A 16284-nucleotide genomic window follows, 5' to 3' on the forward strand; every position below is an offset into this window, starting at 1 on the left:
ATGTTGCACCTCCCGCTTTCAGCAGGCCAAGATGGTTAATAAGCGCTACCCCAGATAACCAGCATTGGCATTCCTTGGCGGCTCAAATCACACGCTGCAACCCAGCTTCCTACCAAAACAACTCCATCTCAGGACTGGTTTGCCTTTATCTTACCTTCCTATCCTGCTGCTTGGCGGTAAAATCACGAGATAGAGGATTGTACTGTGAGACTTGCTTGGCGTGAGGATTAAGTGGTTCTCAACCGCCAAGATGTTGGTCTATTGGTCTGACGCGACGACTTGGCAACTGTCTTGGCTTCCTTTTTATCGGTCCTGCTTCGCCTCCTTTTTGTTGGTTGCGTTTGTTATCTGGGGGATGGGCAAGTAAGCTTAAATCCAAGGTGTATATCAAGGCTGTCATCTGCTCCACCGTTTTCCCCCTTCCTGTGGAGTTGATCACTTACGCCCTTCACTTGACATTGATTACATACACTCTCCTTCATATTTCTATTTCTGTCTCCTGCTAAGTCATCATCATGGCGGTTGCAGACGGCCAAAAGCAGTCCCTCGGGAAGCGCATCTGGCTCGCCGTAGCGCCCGACTCCAAGAAAGATGACGATGGCCGTGACAACTTTAACTCACGCTCCCAATTCGTCCTCTGCGCCATGGGCGGTGCTGTCGGATTGGGAAATCTTCTTCGTTTCCCCTCCGTCGTCTTCAACAACTACGGTCTCCAGTTCTTCATCCCTTACCTCTTCGCCCTCTTCCTCATCGGTATCCCCATCCTGATCCTCGAAATCACGCTCGGTCAGGCTTATCGCGGTGGTTGCGTTGTCGCCTGGAACAACGTCAACCACCGTGCCAAGGGTATCGGTTTCTCCATGGTCTTCAACGGCTTTAGTGTTGTCGGGTACTATGTGCCCATCTTGGCTTTTGCCATGACCTACTTTCGCATGTCGTTTCAAAGTCCGCTGCCTTGGGCTGAACAGGACACTGAGAAATTCTTCTACAATGAGGTTGTGCGCAATGTTGATCCTGTCGGAGGTGAGGACGGTGGTATGAAGTCGTACCCAGGACGTGGTATCGTTGGTGAGACATTTGGTTGGTGTATGATGATCTGGGCCCTCGTTTGGATGTGCACCTTCAAAGGTGTCGGCCTTACAGGTCGAGTCATTTATGTCACCATGGCCCTTCCTCTAATCATGATTGCCATCCTTGCCATCCGCTCTCTTTCCCTTCCCAATGCCTCTGATGGATTTGCCCTTTATGTTGGCACCTGGCGAAGCGAGTCTATCCAAGGTCCCAAAGTTTGGCAGGATGCCTTTGGACAGATGTTCTTCTCCATCGGTGTTGGTTTTGGCTACTTCACATCGTATGCCTCATACAACAACAAGTACGCCAACGCTGTTCAAGATGCCTTCATCATCGCCCTCAGTAACTCTTGTATTGAGATTGTCTCGGCTCTTGCTGTCATGGGTATCGTCGGTTTCTTGGCCATCGTTCCTGACGGTACAAACTCCCTTTCTACTTTCAGCTCCGGCTTCTTCTACTACCCTGCCGCTCTCGCTCAGATGCCTGGCTCCAACTTTTTCTCTGTCCTTTTCTTCCTGACCTTGTCCCTGCTTGGCCTTACCTGTGTTTTTGCACTGGCTGAGGTTCTCATCACAATGATCTGTGACAGTGGCTGGGGTAGAAAGTTCCCTCGCTGGGTCATCGCATCCTCTGTAATCCTTCTAGGTGCCCTCACTGCTCTGATCTACAGCAGTGAGTTTGGTTTCGCCACCCTTGATGCTATCGACATGTGGGTCAACGATGTTGCCCTCTTTATCACAGTCTGGTCAGAGACATACATGGCTTGCACTTTGTACCGCTGGAGAGACCCCGTCGATCAGATTGGTCTCGTCAGCTACTTTGTCTATAACGCTGGCTATGTATTCTCCCTCTTCATCGGTATCCTTCTCGGTCACGTTGTTACCCCGGCTGCTGGTGCGGGTGCGGGTTTCGGTATCTTCATTGCCTGCTCTCTCGTCTCTGCCTTTGTTGGTAAGGCTCCTACCATCCCTGCTCCCAGCTTCTGGGGTAGCAACGCCATGCTCAGCCGATTCTGGTATGCGGCTTTCTACTCGGTATGTATCCCCTTCTATTCTCCCCTAGAACGATAGCTAACAATCTTCCAGGGTCAACAACTCCGACGTGATCTCAACGCAGTCATCTCCAACGGCGGCAAGAACTGGAAGATTCACTGGATCTGGCCCATCTGTCTCAAATATATCACTGGCCCAGCCGTCGCACTGGTCTTCTCCTTCGCTTACCCCAAGTTCCTCAACAACCACGCCAACGACCCTCCCTACGTCTACAGCTTTGTCATCATGCACTTCGTTATCCTCTTCATTGTCGGTGCCTTCGTCGTCCCTCGTTTCTTCAACTTTATCATCCCAGGTGAGCGACTTGAGCGCGGCGATGGCAAATACGATGTTGCTCCTCAGATGACCCTCGATAACGCTCCCATCGTTGACAATGGTGGCATTGAGGCCGGTCATGCTGAGATGGCTCACCACAGTAATGGCGAGGGCAGCTTCGACGGTGACAAGGGTGGTCTAAGACCCGGTGCCGCTCGTGCCAGCCCCGATATGGTTGAGCCTCGACAGTAATCGTTCCTTGTATAGGTCCACAATCGGATTTGCATGTCCATGTCTAAGCTTAGCTTCGAGAATATATAGATTGTATCTATAGTAACTTTCATTTCACAACACAGACTGGCTTTGGTGACTGTCCATTGATCATGAAAATAATTTGGTCCTTCTAATGCAGATATTCTTAGGAGAGGTGTGAGATTTCTTGACAATACATACAAAGTCTATTTGCTCTAGGTATAACTACCAATTTCCATTTGCGCCGGTACCCCAAAGCATAGTCCCCCAATTCATCTGCCCTAAATTCGTCGCAAACATTGATTGATCTGTCATATACGGTCCCGAGATACCACCATCAAGCCCCGGCTGTCCCATGTTGAAGAGCATACCCGGGTCGCCGAACCCCATGGGCATTGGCATTGGCATATCGTCCATATCCATTGCTACAGAACCTTGACCTTGGTCCTCGTTGGGTGGCTTGGACTCCCCATTTAAAGACATTGCAGCAACCTTTTCGTTCATGAATTCTACCAAGTCTGGTGTATGGTACTCCTTTCCAGCTTTCTCGTAAGCAGCTTTAACGGTATCCCATGCGTACAAGATGATGTTAATGAAAGGTCGAAAGACAGGACTTGGTGTATCTGCATCTGGCGCTGCTCTGCAAGAATAATTATCATGCATAATCTTCCACGCCCGTTCAGTGTTATCAGAGAACGGCTGACCCTTCAAGTGCTGGATGATGCGGATATACGCGGGGAATGGGAAATATAGCTGGAGATACCAGCGGAAATTCTTCGTAAGTGGTGAACTCGATAGCTTGGTGTCACATTCGAGCCAGCGCAGGGCATGCGCGACGGCAGTCTCTTGACGTTCAGGTGTGTACTGAACTGAAGAATCGAGATAGACAAGATACTCGTTCATCAGGCGACAATTCATAACGGTTGAACGAGCAGTCCACATCGTCATAAAATGGAGACGATTATCTGGATCGCAGAATCTCAGATACTTGTCTTCGATGGTCTTCTCCAGAGTAACATCACCACCTGGCGGGAGCTTCTTGGCCAGAGGCTTCATGACCGGATTTGTAAAGGCGATATAAAAAGGACTGTTGCGGTAATATTCTCCAATCTCAGCCTTGACAATCATAAAGATAGCCTCAGTCGCTTGTTCTTGGGGCTTTGGTGGACTTTTTGTCTCTTCTCGAAGCTCCGAGTCGCTGACATTCGTTGGTAGTGCGCAGTCCCAGGTTGGAACGAGGGTTGTGGGTTTGTGATCTCCTAAAGCACTGACGCGCGAGTCGAAGAGTACGAGAGACCACCAGAGTCTTCTTCGAAGTTCAGCTTCGAGAATGCTGCATCGTGTGTTTCTGGCTTCGCTTTGGATGCCCATTCGTTCTGCTATGCGGACTGCGACGGCGAGCATAGACGAGATTGACTTTGGGTGACTACCCGATCGGACCGATACCTGAACGCGGTCAATAAAGACAGTTTCGCAATGGATTTGATACTCACCAGGTAGAGAAGCAGAGCAGTCAAACAATCCCGACTACCGGTTCTCAAAAAGTTACAGTTCAACAAGGCCTGCTGACATCCAAAATGATATCTCGTCGTAAGCTCATTCTTCGATGTCTTGAACATAGTCTCACACTCCTTGCACGATAAGCTCAACACAGCCATACAGTAAATGCTAAACATGAGCGCTTCAAGCGTAGGCGATATATCCTTGAAATTAGACGCCGCTTCAACGATGCTAGCTTGCAAAGTAGGCGTGTGAGTGACCTTGAGCAGAGGATCAACATGTTCGAGATAAATCTGCCACAGTCTGAACAAGTGGGCAGGTTCGGGGTGGAGGGTGTGTAGCTCCACGGATGACTGACGGGATCCGAAAAGCATGTGTTCGTCGTTGATTGCCATTTGATCTTGAGCGCTACTGAAGACATTTTCGTAGAAGGTGTCATTTGGATCGCGGTACTGGGAGATGTTAGTAAGATCCAGTGCGTGGCGGTTGATGGTGACATACTCCTTGTCGCATAGCCTGCCAAATGCTCCTACAGTCGTGGTCAGCGATATTTCACAAAGCCTCTTATGGAATCTTACTTGACTTCGGTTATCATTTCAGTCCGTGGTTGAAGGCTCTCATTCTCATTCTCGTTCTCGGAATCGTAATCTGGCGGTGAACTCTTGGCTGTACCAGCATCATCATGCAGCGCATCAAACTTGACCCCGTTCTGTCTCATCAACGTCTCGTACCTCCTCAACCTATCCAACAGCTGCCTTTCAGGAAACCTCCTTCTTCGTGGTCTTGGCTGGGTAGCCGGCACACATTGCGCTCCCTGTTTGGTGCAGCTTGAACAGGGGAATGTGCGGTCACATTTAACCTTTCTTTGCTGGCAGAGGACGCATGCAAGGACCCGATGGGGTTTGGCCTTGGGGGCATCTTCTGTGGGTGTAGACATGATCTGGTGACAGTTTCGGGAATTAGCGAGTCCGAAATGATTGAGATGAGTGAAAGAGTATATAAGAAAAGGTGAATGGTCGGTAAATTGTTGGGCTGATGTTTTGGAAGGTGCATCTCGGTCTTTTCTAAGTTCCGGCGTCTCCACTTTTCGGTTTATTCGAGTTCGTGTCAGCATCGGACTTTGGGAATGTCCATGTCCGACTAACAATTCTCATGCTATGATATCTACTCGCTATTCTCTAGGTTTCCTATTTTCTTACCAGGAAACATTGCATTTATAGTGTATCCCAATGAAAGTTGTAAGACTTTGCACGTGTTACCATCGGCACATGAAGCGAGTCATTGGAGATAAACAGACCAAGTACTAGAACCATGGCCCAGGTATGACCAAAGACATGGGTTTAAGACGTTTGCTAGAACGTTGCACAAGACTGTATAGAAGATGTTGAGAATGAAATGCAATATCGTGCATGGAACTCAAGTTCTGTGGAACGTAAGACCGACGTCTATAAGCGTCATACCTCTGACGTCAGGACCTGTTCCACCTCAACTTCCCCACGAAACCAACTTCTATATCAACAATTTTCTTACAAACACCTTGATGGTTCAAACTACGACTTGTCACTGAATCTTCTACCTTTAATTCGTCAATCAACCACACTAAAATGCCTAGCTACACAGGGAAATGCGTCTGCGGCAACGTCAAGTACAGCGTCTCGCTAGACTCGCCTGACGACGCGCGAACCTCGCTGTGTCACTGCGGAAGCTGTAAACGGGCATTCGGTACAAACTTTGGTCTGACTACAAAGGCATGCCCCCCATACCAGTTAAGCTTCCTATTTAACAGTTGGGGTAGGTCGCTCTGGATGGCTTCAGCTACGACGAAGGAAAGCCAAAGACATTTAAGCAAGAAAACGGGGTGGTGAGAGAATTTTGCGATAACTGCGGCGCTTTCATCTGTGAATATGGAGTAAGTTTCTCTGGCGTTGATCAAATCAGATTCATGCTGAGAATTATATAGGAAGCGGCTGCAGACAAGTTCCGATATATTATGTGGGGCACTTTTGATGAGCCGGACAAGTTTCCTCCTAAGGGAGAATTCTTTTGCAAGTATCGAGACGGGTGGATGCCCGAGATACCAGGTGAATATTCCTTCCAGCTTTTACAAGCATTTTGCTAATTTTCTTCTAGGCCTCTTTCACAAGAATGAAATCAAAGAGTGATCGTACAGCTTTGTCCAATTATGATGAGGGGAGGGAGGATGGAAAGCCGTTGACTTGAGCTTGGTTGGCGGGTTTATCGGCAGCCAACTGGTGCAATGTCGCGGTTGGTTTTTGCAGTCGAGCTGTATTTTAATTTCATACATGGAAAACGAGAAACGCGTAGGACAATCTGAATTCAAGTCCTAGATCCATAAAAAGGTTCCACCAGTGTACCGTGACAGGATCTCTCATTGGCCTCCGCTTTCTATATTCATCAGCTGATAGTCCGCCGCATTTTCATCTTCCCATGTCCTTCATTCAAATAGCTTTATCAAGCGCAATACGAAATGAGCGAATCTGAGAAACAGCAAAATGCGGTCGTCATATACGACCCAAAAGGCCTTCCCGTCCCCGAAGCGACCCTCCCCACCCCCGACAAAGCAAAATACCTCCTCGCAGAAGACAACAACGTAAACGTACGCATCTTCGTCCGACACATGAATAACCTCCATCTTCAACACACATACCAAATAGCATGGAACGGTCAACAAGCCGTGGACATATACAAAGCACACCCAGAACAGTGCAGGGTCATTTTTATGGATATTTCGATGCCTGTTATGGGTGGTATGGACGCGAGCCTCTTGATACGGGAGTTTGAGAAGGAGAATGGGCTGAAGCCGGCTGTTATCGTGGGGGTAGTGGCTAGTATGATTGAGAGTGAGAATCGGAGGTTTGTCGAGCAGTTTGGGATGGATGTTTGTTTGAGGAAGCCTGTTCGGTTTCAGAGTCTTAAAGAGATACTGGAGGACTGGCCTGTTGAAAGGGCTTAAGAATAGTTCGGGTTTAGGTACAAGAATATCAAACAATGGCAGCAGCTTGATTTACAAGGACTGATCCTTCAACTGTTCCTCCGTCCACTCCCACAACTCCTTCGCCATCCCGTCATCAACCTCAACATTCTCCTTCACTCCAACGGGTTCATAGAAATCCCCACTCTCAATCTTCGCAGTAGCAGCCCAAAGATGATTCTTGACACCCTCTTCGACAGGTCCTGCCATTTTCGGAACGACGTTCTCCTGCAAATGCTTCATCATCTCATCACCAGCCTCCCGCGAAAACAGCTCCGTCTTAACTTCACCGGGATTGATAGCGATGTTGGTGAAGGTGTAATTTTTGGCAGCTTCACGCGCGTAGAGAAGGCATGCGAGTTTACTCTGCGCGTACCGGAGTGGGAGCGGTGTTGCACTGGTGGCTGAGCGGAGGGTTGAGAATTCTATGCCTGAGGGGCCGACGTGGCGGAAGCCGGCGGATGTCAAGTGGACGACTCTTGAATCAGATGTCCGGTCCAGAGTGGGCTGAAGGAGCTTCAAGAGAAGAGCATGGCCGAGGTGGTTGGTACCCATGTGCATCTCATACCCATCCTTGGTAAGAATAGGCGGTGCACCCATGACACCAGCATTGAGCAACAGGACATCAAGTCGTTCCTCTCGCTCGAGGAAGGTTTTGGCAGCGGCTTTGATACTTTCGAAGCTTGAAAGATCTAGTTCAAGAAGAGAGATCTTTGTCGCCTCGGCAGATGTGCTTTTGACTTCTTCCAAGGCTGCATTGCCCTTGGATTGGTCGCGAGCGGTGATGTAGATATGAGCTGGGGAGTGTTTGGCCAGTTCAATGGCCGTAGCTTTGCCGAGGCCGGTGTTGGCGCCTGTAATGAGGATGACTTTTCCGGCGAGGGAAGGGATATCCTTGGAAGGGCTGAAAGAGTAGGTTTTGTGGTCAGACATTTTGGAAGTGAGTGATGTAGATGTTAAGTCGTTGATCAGTTAGTCTTTAATGTTGGTGGTTAAGTTGTAGCTGAGTTGTGGTTGAGGCAGATGGATATCCTGAGCATGCCCTGTCTTAAATAATTCTTCATGCTCTCGCTAAGGAAACAGTGGTATGCACTTAATCCCGGAGTTAAGCAAATACGAACCCGAAAATGATGTATTGACGGTATCTCGGACGCTTTAGATCATCCTCGAACACATCTTAAACGGGTCTCGAGAGACGTACCTGCCACTGACCAATGAGAAGCCGTAAAGTCCGAGCAGACCAATCGCCAATCCTACAAGGCCCATATACCAACAACCACCAATGCATTGTTCTCTGGGGCAAGATAATTCAGCTGTATTAGACTGTGTCACGTATCATCCTACTCGGATAGTCCAACAAGAAATGCCACTCCGGCCCAAGGTAATCACGAATAGCCCCAATCAAATACACTCCTGCGTTATCAACCTGCCATAACCTCCTTCCATAATGTAAAAGCAAGGCATAATAGCTCAACAAGATCAGAGCTTCAGGTTTCCTCTCCGATAATAAAGTATTGAACTCTGGGGACGCCAACATGGTCCACTGAAATATCATACGATATCGAGCCCCCTCTTCCCCCGAAGACATAGCGTCGAAACCAACTTGGAGATATTTGATTGCGCTGCGACAAACTTCCTTTTCTCTTTCGTCAAGAGTCGTGGAGTCGCCAACGAGTTTGGAAATCGGCGCGCATTCAGTACCTTTTGGCTCCTTCGCCGACTCTTTCCTACTCCAAGACAACACAGGTTCAATCTCGGACTCAACGAGCAAAGGCCAGGCAGAGGCAGCGACGTTGTATATACCTCGATTCAGATCCACGCAATATGTATAGTACTCCAGAAAGCCATACAGTCCATCCGAACCACGATAAGCCAATGCGTCCGCTAGAAGATGGTGACCAAGATTTATTGAAAAAAGAAGGATGGGAACACAATTTGATGAATCAACTTCTCGTCTCGTAGCGTTGAACCAAGACACAGCTCGCCTTTGCAAACTCATTGCTTGTTCGAGATAGTGAGTTGCACGATCTGGATGTATCACAGCTAAATGCCTTGCAGAGAATGCCAGCATCTGATGTAGTAGATAAGGTGCCTCGACACTTTTCTTGATACAGACATCCAAGGTAGCCTTGTAATCCTTGACGGTATCGCCGAGGCTGAATAGGTTTCGGTCGGTGATGAGGTGGACAAATAGTTCCATGTGTTCCATGTTGACGACATTCTCGACACTGGTTGGTGTGGGCGAGGAGGTACTTGTTGAGGCATGGTTGGGGTCTGGGCTTGGAATCGAGGTTGAGGTTGAAGGTGGAGATGGCAGATCTAAGGTCGAGAAGCTACATTTTCGATCTGTCAAGGTGCAGAGACGACATGTTGGTTGACCTTCATCACACTGAACACGCGTATTAGTCAAGTGTAAAACTGGAATATGTTATGTACCTTGACGTGACGTCGCTTGCTAAGACCCGTTAGCTGATTGAAATCCCCGTAGCATCCCAGCACTTACCATTGCTCGCAGCCCTTCTTGGACTTTTTGTGGCGACGACGGAGCATTTCACCGGTGGCAGTTAGATTCCGAGGAATACTTGAAACATTCAAGTAAATAATTTACACCAAGAATGACAAGTTGAAGAAAGGCTTGGAGATGTTGAGATGGGCAAGAACAATTGTCAAAGGATCTCCAGATGTCAGCACAGGCCTCGACGCTAATCCTAAATTCGAACTGATCTGCACATTCCCCTTGTCGTGTCAGTCTAGAGCTAGTCTATCTCTGGTAAGGCGCAGAACAGAGCCCCTGTTATTGCTTAGCTAACACGCGTGTTTGGCTCCGAGACCCAGTTATGTCTTGATGCAGCCAGGATTGCTAACCTGGAGTTTTGGCTGTTTAATGGTTAATTTGGGATACGCAACACGCGTGTCAGCAAAGGGACTTCGAGGCTTTCTGTTAATCCGTAGGATAAGGCATATAGAAAGGAGAAACAAATTTCATTCATTTATTGATTCTCTTTTTCCCTGAAATGATTTATTTAAATTGTGGTTCTTTCTCTCAAATCCATTTCTGTTGGTCATAAAACACCCGCTATTCATCATTTCAAACTAATTGTCTCTTAACATGGCACAACTCAAACCTTTCAAAGGCAGTTACTATATCTGGGAATATGTCCCAAGTCTCCCTGGCGCAATAGCATTCGCAGTCGCATTTCTTCTCATCACCTTAGCCCAAGGTTATCGCATGTATAGAGGCAAACACTGGTTCACGATCCCCTTCTTCATCGGGGGCATTTGTCAGTCCTTATCCCCATTACCTGTCTCATTACACTTGCTAATACCTGTACAGGTGAAGTACTCGGCTATGTCTTCCGCACCCTAGCATACAACGCCACAAACTCTCTAGCGATCTACATCATGCAATCACTCTTCCTCCTCCTACCACCGGTTTTCTTCGCCGCGACATTATACATGGTATACTCCCGTATTGTACGCGCCGTCGGAGGTGAAGATTTCTCTCTCATTACCGCTCGCAAAACGACAAGGCTCTTTGTTATCGGGGATTTTGTCACGTTCAATATCCAAGGCAATGGCGGTGGCTTGATGGCCAACCAAAAGCTCGCAAACATTGGTAAGATCATTGTTATCGTCGGTCTTATCGCTCAGATCATTCTTTTTCTTGCCTTTGTAATCATCTGTGTGGTATTTCACAGGCGATTCAAAGCTCACTTGCGACGCTCGCATGCTCTTGTTGAAATTCGTTGGGAGTCATATCTCAATATGCTGTACGTCACCTCAGCTTTTATTCTTGTCAGGAATCTCTTTCGCGTGGTGGAGTTTATTATGGATAAAGAGGGATATTTGATGCAGAAAGAATGGCCGACCTTTGTTTTTGATGCTGTGCTGATGTTTTTGGTTATGGTGGCGTTTTATGTATGGTATCCTGGGAATCTTACATCGACCTCGAGAGACTCGGCCGTTGAACTTGTTCCGAAGCCGAGGCGCAACTCTAGAGAGGTCAGTGCGTCGGAGTAAGCATTCGAGGTTTGGGGATTGCCGGGAAGGGTTTGTGGCTTGGTTTGTCTCCTGCGATAGACCGTTGTGCGGCGGTAGTGCTGTTTCTTTTCCAGTGGACTTATTGGCCCACCTTTTATTTTGAATGTCACCGAGCGCGCCATATGTTTTCCTTTTTCGTTGTACATAAAGTCTGGATCAATATATCCTCCCAATTTCGAGGCCATACAAGGCACACTCAATTGTTCCAAATCCGCCCTGAGGCTGAATGTCACAAAATGTCACAACTTACGCGCCAATCCCACCACCCTAGTGAACGCCTCATACTCAAAAGCCACCACAAAACGGCAATAATGCAGGGGCAATAAAGCCAAAATTCTTTCTTTTGACACCAAATATTGTCGCAGCCACGTTTTACTGGTAGGTGCACTTCAGCTAGTGGTGGTCCCCCTGGCAGATGTCGGCGGTCTAGACCAGACGGGACCGCTAGGGAGGCGTTGAGCTGTCACAGCGGCTGAATAACTCGTAATTAAGGCTTTAGGGGCCAACCAATTGAATTAACTCCAAAGCGAAAGGTGGTATCAATGCATTGTTCAGCTGGAAGCCATGGAGTGGAGTTGTTTTTGTATAAGAACCTGGTGTTGAGATGCTCCGATCTGATTGCCAAGCACTCCATCTACCAACAACGCTCATAGAAAAGTATTTCTCCCTTCAAAATGTCTCGTGTATTCATACTGTCTCTCTTGGCCTCGCGAGCCCTCGCAGCAAATCCCCTCTTGGGCGCCTACCCAACCGATCAATGCGACGCCTGCATGGATGAAGTCTACACCAGCTGTCCAGGCAATTACCAAGAGCGCTCCTACGCAACATGCATGTGCGCAGGCGACGGCAGCGTAAAGTTCTTGTCTTGCCTCGGATCTTGTGATCCTCAACTGAATGAGCCCGCGAATGCTGCGTCTACTTACTACGGATACTGCCTTATGTTCTTCAAGGAACTTTGTGATGGCGCGGAGGGGAATGTGGACCAAGAGACTTATGAGACGCAGTGTTCTAAGAAGGCTATTGCAGAGGGAGGCATTGGAGAGAAGGGTGGTAAGAGTGGTGATGGAGATAAGACAGATACTGGGAGCGATGATGAGGACGCTGGGTCTGATGAAAAGTGAGTGTCCTGATTGAATCAAGGCTGAAGTCTAACATTCTACAGCACCGAGATCGTAAAGCCCACCAGGACAAATGAATCAGTCAGCGACAAGACCGGTGACGCCAGCGAAGCCGACGAGACAGACGCAGGTACGAAGACAGCCTCTTCTAGCGCAACCGCCGCACTAGTTACGACAACTGTATCAGGTTCGAAGCAGACTGCTATCCCAGCTGTGGCCATCTTGGCCGGTCTTGGACTCCAGCTTGTAAATGTTTAGATCTTGGTTGGCCCAATATCCACTAGTAATTAGACGATTTTACTTTATTATATCGACTTGTCAAAATATAATAGTACAAGCTGGAAAGAGTAAAGTGACAGAAACATGTCCGCTTAAAATGAAGATCTGTTAGTAGTCTCAGAATCTCCTTATGGGTAGGTAATAAAAGGACTGTTCTCTGAGGCTTAGATTGATATAATGAAGTATTCTAAGTGCTAGTCTAAGCTGACATAAAGTGGCCAAATTATTTCGTCTCTTATGCTTTTAGGGAATAATTGTTATGATGTCCTTATGAATACCCCCACCACTTTCCCTACAAGACCCCCCTGCTTTGCATATAAACGAATCATACGCCAATCGACTCGTGGCCGACAATGAATTATTCGTAGTCAGGAGGGGGGTCAGGGAAGAAACTGGCCCATGCATCCCTATTGTCGGCTGGCGTGCAATCCCAGCTGACCCAAGCATCCAGCGACATATAGGCATAGTTATCAGCATTATAGACCTCTTGCCCTATCTTTTCCCGAACCAGGGCGTGAGCGCGGTTAATACCATAAGCTGTTCCCTCATCGTCGTTTTCAATATCTTTGATCTGTGCTGACAATTCTGATTCCGGTCCAACATTTTCACCGTGGGTGATTTCGTGCAAAACAACGCGAGAGAACGTGTCCATCTTCTCACTGGGGAAGCTGTCGAGGGCGCCACAGTCGATGCTCTCGAGATTGGGTTTCTCATAGGCGATGGGACAGAAATGGATCTTCTGAAGACCATCTGCTTCGTCATCGTCAGTGTAGGCCAATTCGCCTTCGTCGTCACAGCTGAAGTCTTGGCTAAAGTCTAGATGGATTATCAGCATGATGAAGTACAATATTAATACGGGAGTTGGGTAGGGTTCCAGAAGAATTAACTGCCTAGAGCATAAGAGACGAAATAGGTTAGGCTACCACTTAGGCCACTTTACTTTGGTAACCTAAGTCTTAGAGCGTAACTAACTCTTCTGACACCCACCTGTTATAAGATGGCTTACCTTTGTTATCAACAACCATTTCGCCAACCACAGCTCCGATAAAGCTTGCACTTGAACTATCATCGCCGCGAATCATTTTCAACACATCGCTGACTACGACGGGGGTCTCCTCTCCAGGGTCAAAGAAAAGATTAAAGACAGGATTAGTGCCCGTCTTTGCTTCTTCGGCAGCTGTATATCCTCTCGAAGCAAGAGAGCGCACCTCGCCAGTGCAGATGACATCGTGCAACTGTCGAAGAAGACGTTGGTCGGCCTCATTGGCAGGATCAAAGTTGAGATATTCCCACTCGTTACCGCAGGCTTCGCCGAGAGGATACGGGGAAGGCTCGGGAGGCTCAGCGCGAGCGACCTTGGAAGGGACTAATGGCTTGGCGTCTACAGCCGTAATGGAAAGAGCCACGAGGAGGACTTTAGAGAAAGACATAATGGACATCTAGGTTCAAGGCAGGATTGGTGAGTTGATGTATTGCTCCTGTTGTGATCTCCCGCCCAACAAGCAACGGCGCCCAGCTCCTTCATAACAATTATAGCGACCTCGTAGAGCAAAAAGCTCGTATAGGCTCGGCCCTATATCCCCTAGTCATATATCCTTGAATTACATACATAGCCTGACGGATAGGTGACAGATGAAATGTCTTCTGAGATTAGGGTACTAAAATAAAGTAGCCTAACTGCTGATCTGAGCCATCATAAAGTGACCGAATCATTTCGTCTATTATGATTCTGGAGGCCAATCCTTCTGGCACCCTGAGGCCTGGCGTATAACACGTCCTGCCAAACGGCGCAGTTTGTCGCTTCGCAGATGGTGGGTCTTTTCCGAGTTGACTTCTCCATTTTTCGTAATAAACACAAGCTTAATCATGTATACACGCTTTGGCCTGTGGATATACGTATGGAAGAGACTCCTACATAGCCTGTAGGAATTGCTTTCTTCAATGGGCGGAGGATTCCGTGATCCTTCTCGTACTTTACAGCCCCATGATCGGCAGTGTCCCGCCCTGTTATGTACGAAAGGAGCTCTTTATCATTTCGGCTAAGGCTGATCAGCCGACAATTGCAGTAATCGCCGATGCGTCCATCCTCTTTGGGGTGCAGAGCAACCCGGATGTGATCCAACTGTGACGTTCCCTGTTTGCAAGCGAGGCCAATGACTATGACCAGGGATGAAATCCTCCGACTCTGCTGCGTTTGGACCAACCTCAGAACAAAACTTGGTTCTGCCCGCCCGTTTCTCCACTTTGCAAAAAGGACTTGGATAGTAAGAGTGAGATAAGTGGCAGGTAGGCGGGCTGAGGCGACCATGTCTTTTGGCCAGTCACAAGTTATGTTTAGGCTACCGACTTGGACTAAGCTTTACAGTTATACTTGGAGTCATACGAAATCGCCACCATGACGTGTAACAACAACATCGCTTTCCTTTAACAACGTCTCGGATACAGTCATCAATGCAATTCACTTGATCTTCATCTCATGTCCGACACTACATAATATAAAACTGTGAACAGCAAGTTTGCGACTCAAGCTATGGCAGAGTTGCAGATTTACATCAACATCACCAGTAGATACCGCGTCTTCGACAAGACGGGCAAACTACCATACAGCATCGCTTTCGGTTTATGCCGCCGATCTTCAAATGACGAAAACCCTCGATCCCTTCGCTTGACCGCAAAGAACTCAATCCTAGATGTTCCTTATGCGCTTTCTCACGGGTTACTCTCGTTACGTGAGAATGAAAAAGAAATCGATACAGGGCATCTGAGGTCTAGCGATGGCAATGAACCCTACTTGACTCTACCCTCGCCAGTTGGCAGGACAGGGAACTGGAGAAATAACCTCTCAATCTATTATTGTCATACCCCTGCGGACAGCGACCTTGGCAGGCTATTCAAGCCGGGGAAGAAGTATCATATCCAGCACAAATCAGGAGGTGACCTCGGCGGCGAACACGACTACGTTGATAATTTGGGACAACCTTCAAAACCAAGTAAAAAGGAGAAGCTTATCAGCAGCAAGGCACACTGCGGCGCAAGATTCACGACGGTGGAAAGCCTCCCTTGGCCACCAGAAATACAAACTAAGATGCAAATGCATAAGGCTGAAGATAATTCTCCAGTACTAGAGATCACAGTCATCAACCATGGCAACGAGCCGATCACCGTCCAAACCCGGTATACCCAACGCTTTCTCACTCCAAATGGTCCACTGCAACAAGACGAAGAGGTCCCAAGCCTTGATCCGCGTCCTCGTATCATCGACCCCAAGGCACCAGCACCTGGCTCGACAATACAGGTTATAGATATGGCTACAGTGCAAGTCGCCCGCGAAACACGCAAACCTGGGCCTTGTGGTGGCGCAGCCAATCCGCAAGATCGACGTCCCAAGTTGGAGACTCTGACTACTCTACACCCAGGCCAGCCGCTTGTTAGGCATGTAGATGTTAGTAGTATGTTGAGTAAATTACCGGACGGCAAATATGCTCTTCGGATGGAACCACGTGGCATGTGGTGGTGTAAAGGTGACATTGAAGACTTTGCTGCAGCGGGTGAGGATCGTGTGCCTCATGATCTATTTGAGACTACGATTCCACCTCTAATATTAGAGTTTAACGATGTCGTTGAGGTACCAGTCGAGAATGGGAGGGCTAAGTGGTAGTTTAGGTGTCTCACACCACAAGGTGTTCGAAGACTTGCCATTCACTAAACAAAACCTCAGATCTAC

At 48.1% G+C, this 16284-nt stretch overlaps 10 protein-coding genes across 10 annotated transcripts; 6 read left to right on the top strand and 4 right to left on the bottom strand.

Moving 5' to 3' along the window:
- Window positions 1-515: 515 nt before the first annotated feature.
- On the top strand, window positions 516-2630 carry FIESC28_01838 (uncharacterized protein; the record flags this gene model as incomplete). Its single annotated transcript, XM_031155988.1, has 2 exons — window positions 516-2105; window positions 2157-2630. 2 exons carry the CDS (start codon window positions 516-518, stop codon window positions 2628-2630), a joined length of 2064 nt encoding a protein of 687 aa, XP_031019992.1.
- A 225-nt stretch (window positions 2631-2855) lies between these two features.
- Window positions 2856-5067, bottom strand: FIESC28_01839 (uncharacterized protein; the record flags this gene model as incomplete). Its single annotated transcript, XM_031155989.1, has 4 exons — window positions 2856-4076; window positions 4124-4582; window positions 4632-4659; window positions 4709-5067. The coding sequence occupies 4 exons, from the start codon at window positions 5065-5067 to the stop codon at window positions 2856-2858; spliced, it is 2067 nt and encodes a 688-aa protein (XP_031019993.1).
- Window positions 5068-5441: 374 nt separating this feature from the next.
- On the top strand, window positions 5442-6292 carry FIESC28_01840 (uncharacterized protein; the record flags this gene model as incomplete). The annotated part of the gene is made up of 5 exons (XM_031155990.1): window positions 5442-5450; window positions 5509-5562; window positions 5926-6039; window positions 6091-6211; window positions 6261-6292. The coding sequence occupies 5 exons, from the start codon at window positions 5442-5444 to the stop codon at window positions 6290-6292; spliced, it is 330 nt and encodes a 109-aa protein (XP_031019994.1).
- A 326-nt stretch (window positions 6293-6618) lies between these two features.
- FIESC28_01841 (uncharacterized protein) lies at window positions 6619-7104 on the top strand (the record flags this gene model as incomplete). Its single annotated transcript, XM_031155991.1, has 1 exon — window positions 6619-7104. The coding sequence occupies one exon, from the start codon at window positions 6619-6621 to the stop codon at window positions 7102-7104; it is 486 nt and encodes a 161-aa protein (XP_031019995.1).
- Window positions 7105-7155: 51 nt separating this feature from the next.
- Window positions 7156-8055, bottom strand: FIESC28_01842 (uncharacterized protein; the record flags this gene model as incomplete). Its single annotated transcript, XM_031155992.1, has 1 exon — window positions 7156-8055. One exon carries the CDS (start codon window positions 8053-8055, stop codon window positions 7156-7158), a length of 900 nt encoding a protein of 299 aa, XP_031019996.1.
- Window positions 8056-9165: 1110 nt separating this feature from the next.
- Window positions 9166-9672, bottom strand: FIESC28_01843 (uncharacterized protein; the record flags this gene model as incomplete). Its single annotated transcript, XM_031155993.1, has 4 exons — window positions 9166-9173; window positions 9223-9511; window positions 9559-9577; window positions 9626-9672. 4 exons carry the CDS (start codon window positions 9670-9672, stop codon window positions 9166-9168), a joined length of 363 nt encoding a protein of 120 aa, XP_031019997.1.
- Window positions 9673-10231: 559 nt separating this feature from the next.
- On the top strand, window positions 10232-11142 carry FIESC28_01844 (uncharacterized protein; the record flags this gene model as incomplete). Its single annotated transcript, XM_031155994.1, has 2 exons — window positions 10232-10403; window positions 10457-11142. The coding sequence occupies 2 exons, from the start codon at window positions 10232-10234 to the stop codon at window positions 11140-11142; spliced, it is 858 nt and encodes a 285-aa protein (XP_031019998.1).
- Window positions 11143-11837: 695 nt separating this feature from the next.
- On the top strand, window positions 11838-12539 carry FIESC28_01845 (uncharacterized protein; the record flags this gene model as incomplete). Its single annotated transcript, XM_031155995.1, has 3 exons — window positions 11838-12280; window positions 12326-12411; window positions 12469-12539. The coding sequence occupies 3 exons, from the start codon at window positions 11838-11840 to the stop codon at window positions 12537-12539; spliced, it is 600 nt and encodes a 199-aa protein (XP_031019999.1).
- Window positions 12540-12918: 379 nt separating this feature from the next.
- Window positions 12919-13990, bottom strand: FIESC28_01846 (uncharacterized protein; the record flags this gene model as incomplete). Its single annotated transcript, XM_031155996.1, has 2 exons — window positions 12919-13376; window positions 13567-13990. 2 exons carry the CDS (start codon window positions 13988-13990, stop codon window positions 12919-12921), a joined length of 882 nt encoding a protein of 293 aa, XP_031020000.1.
- Window positions 13991-14729: 739 nt separating this feature from the next.
- Window positions 14730-16218, top strand: FIESC28_01847 (uncharacterized protein; the record flags this gene model as incomplete). The annotated part of the gene is made up of 2 exons (XM_031155997.1): window positions 14730-14824; window positions 15072-16218. The coding sequence occupies 2 exons, from the start codon at window positions 14730-14732 to the stop codon at window positions 16216-16218; spliced, it is 1242 nt and encodes a 413-aa protein (XP_031020001.1).
- Between the last annotated feature and the right edge of the window lie 66 nt (window positions 16219-16284).

The sequence above is a fragment of the Fusarium coffeatum genome (assembly GCF_003316985.1).
Source record: "Fusarium coffeatum strain FIESC_28 chromosome Unknown BRIP53273_contig_41, whole genome shotgun sequence".
NCBI lineage: Eukaryota > Fungi > Ascomycota > Sordariomycetes > Hypocreales > Nectriaceae > Fusarium > Fusarium coffeatum.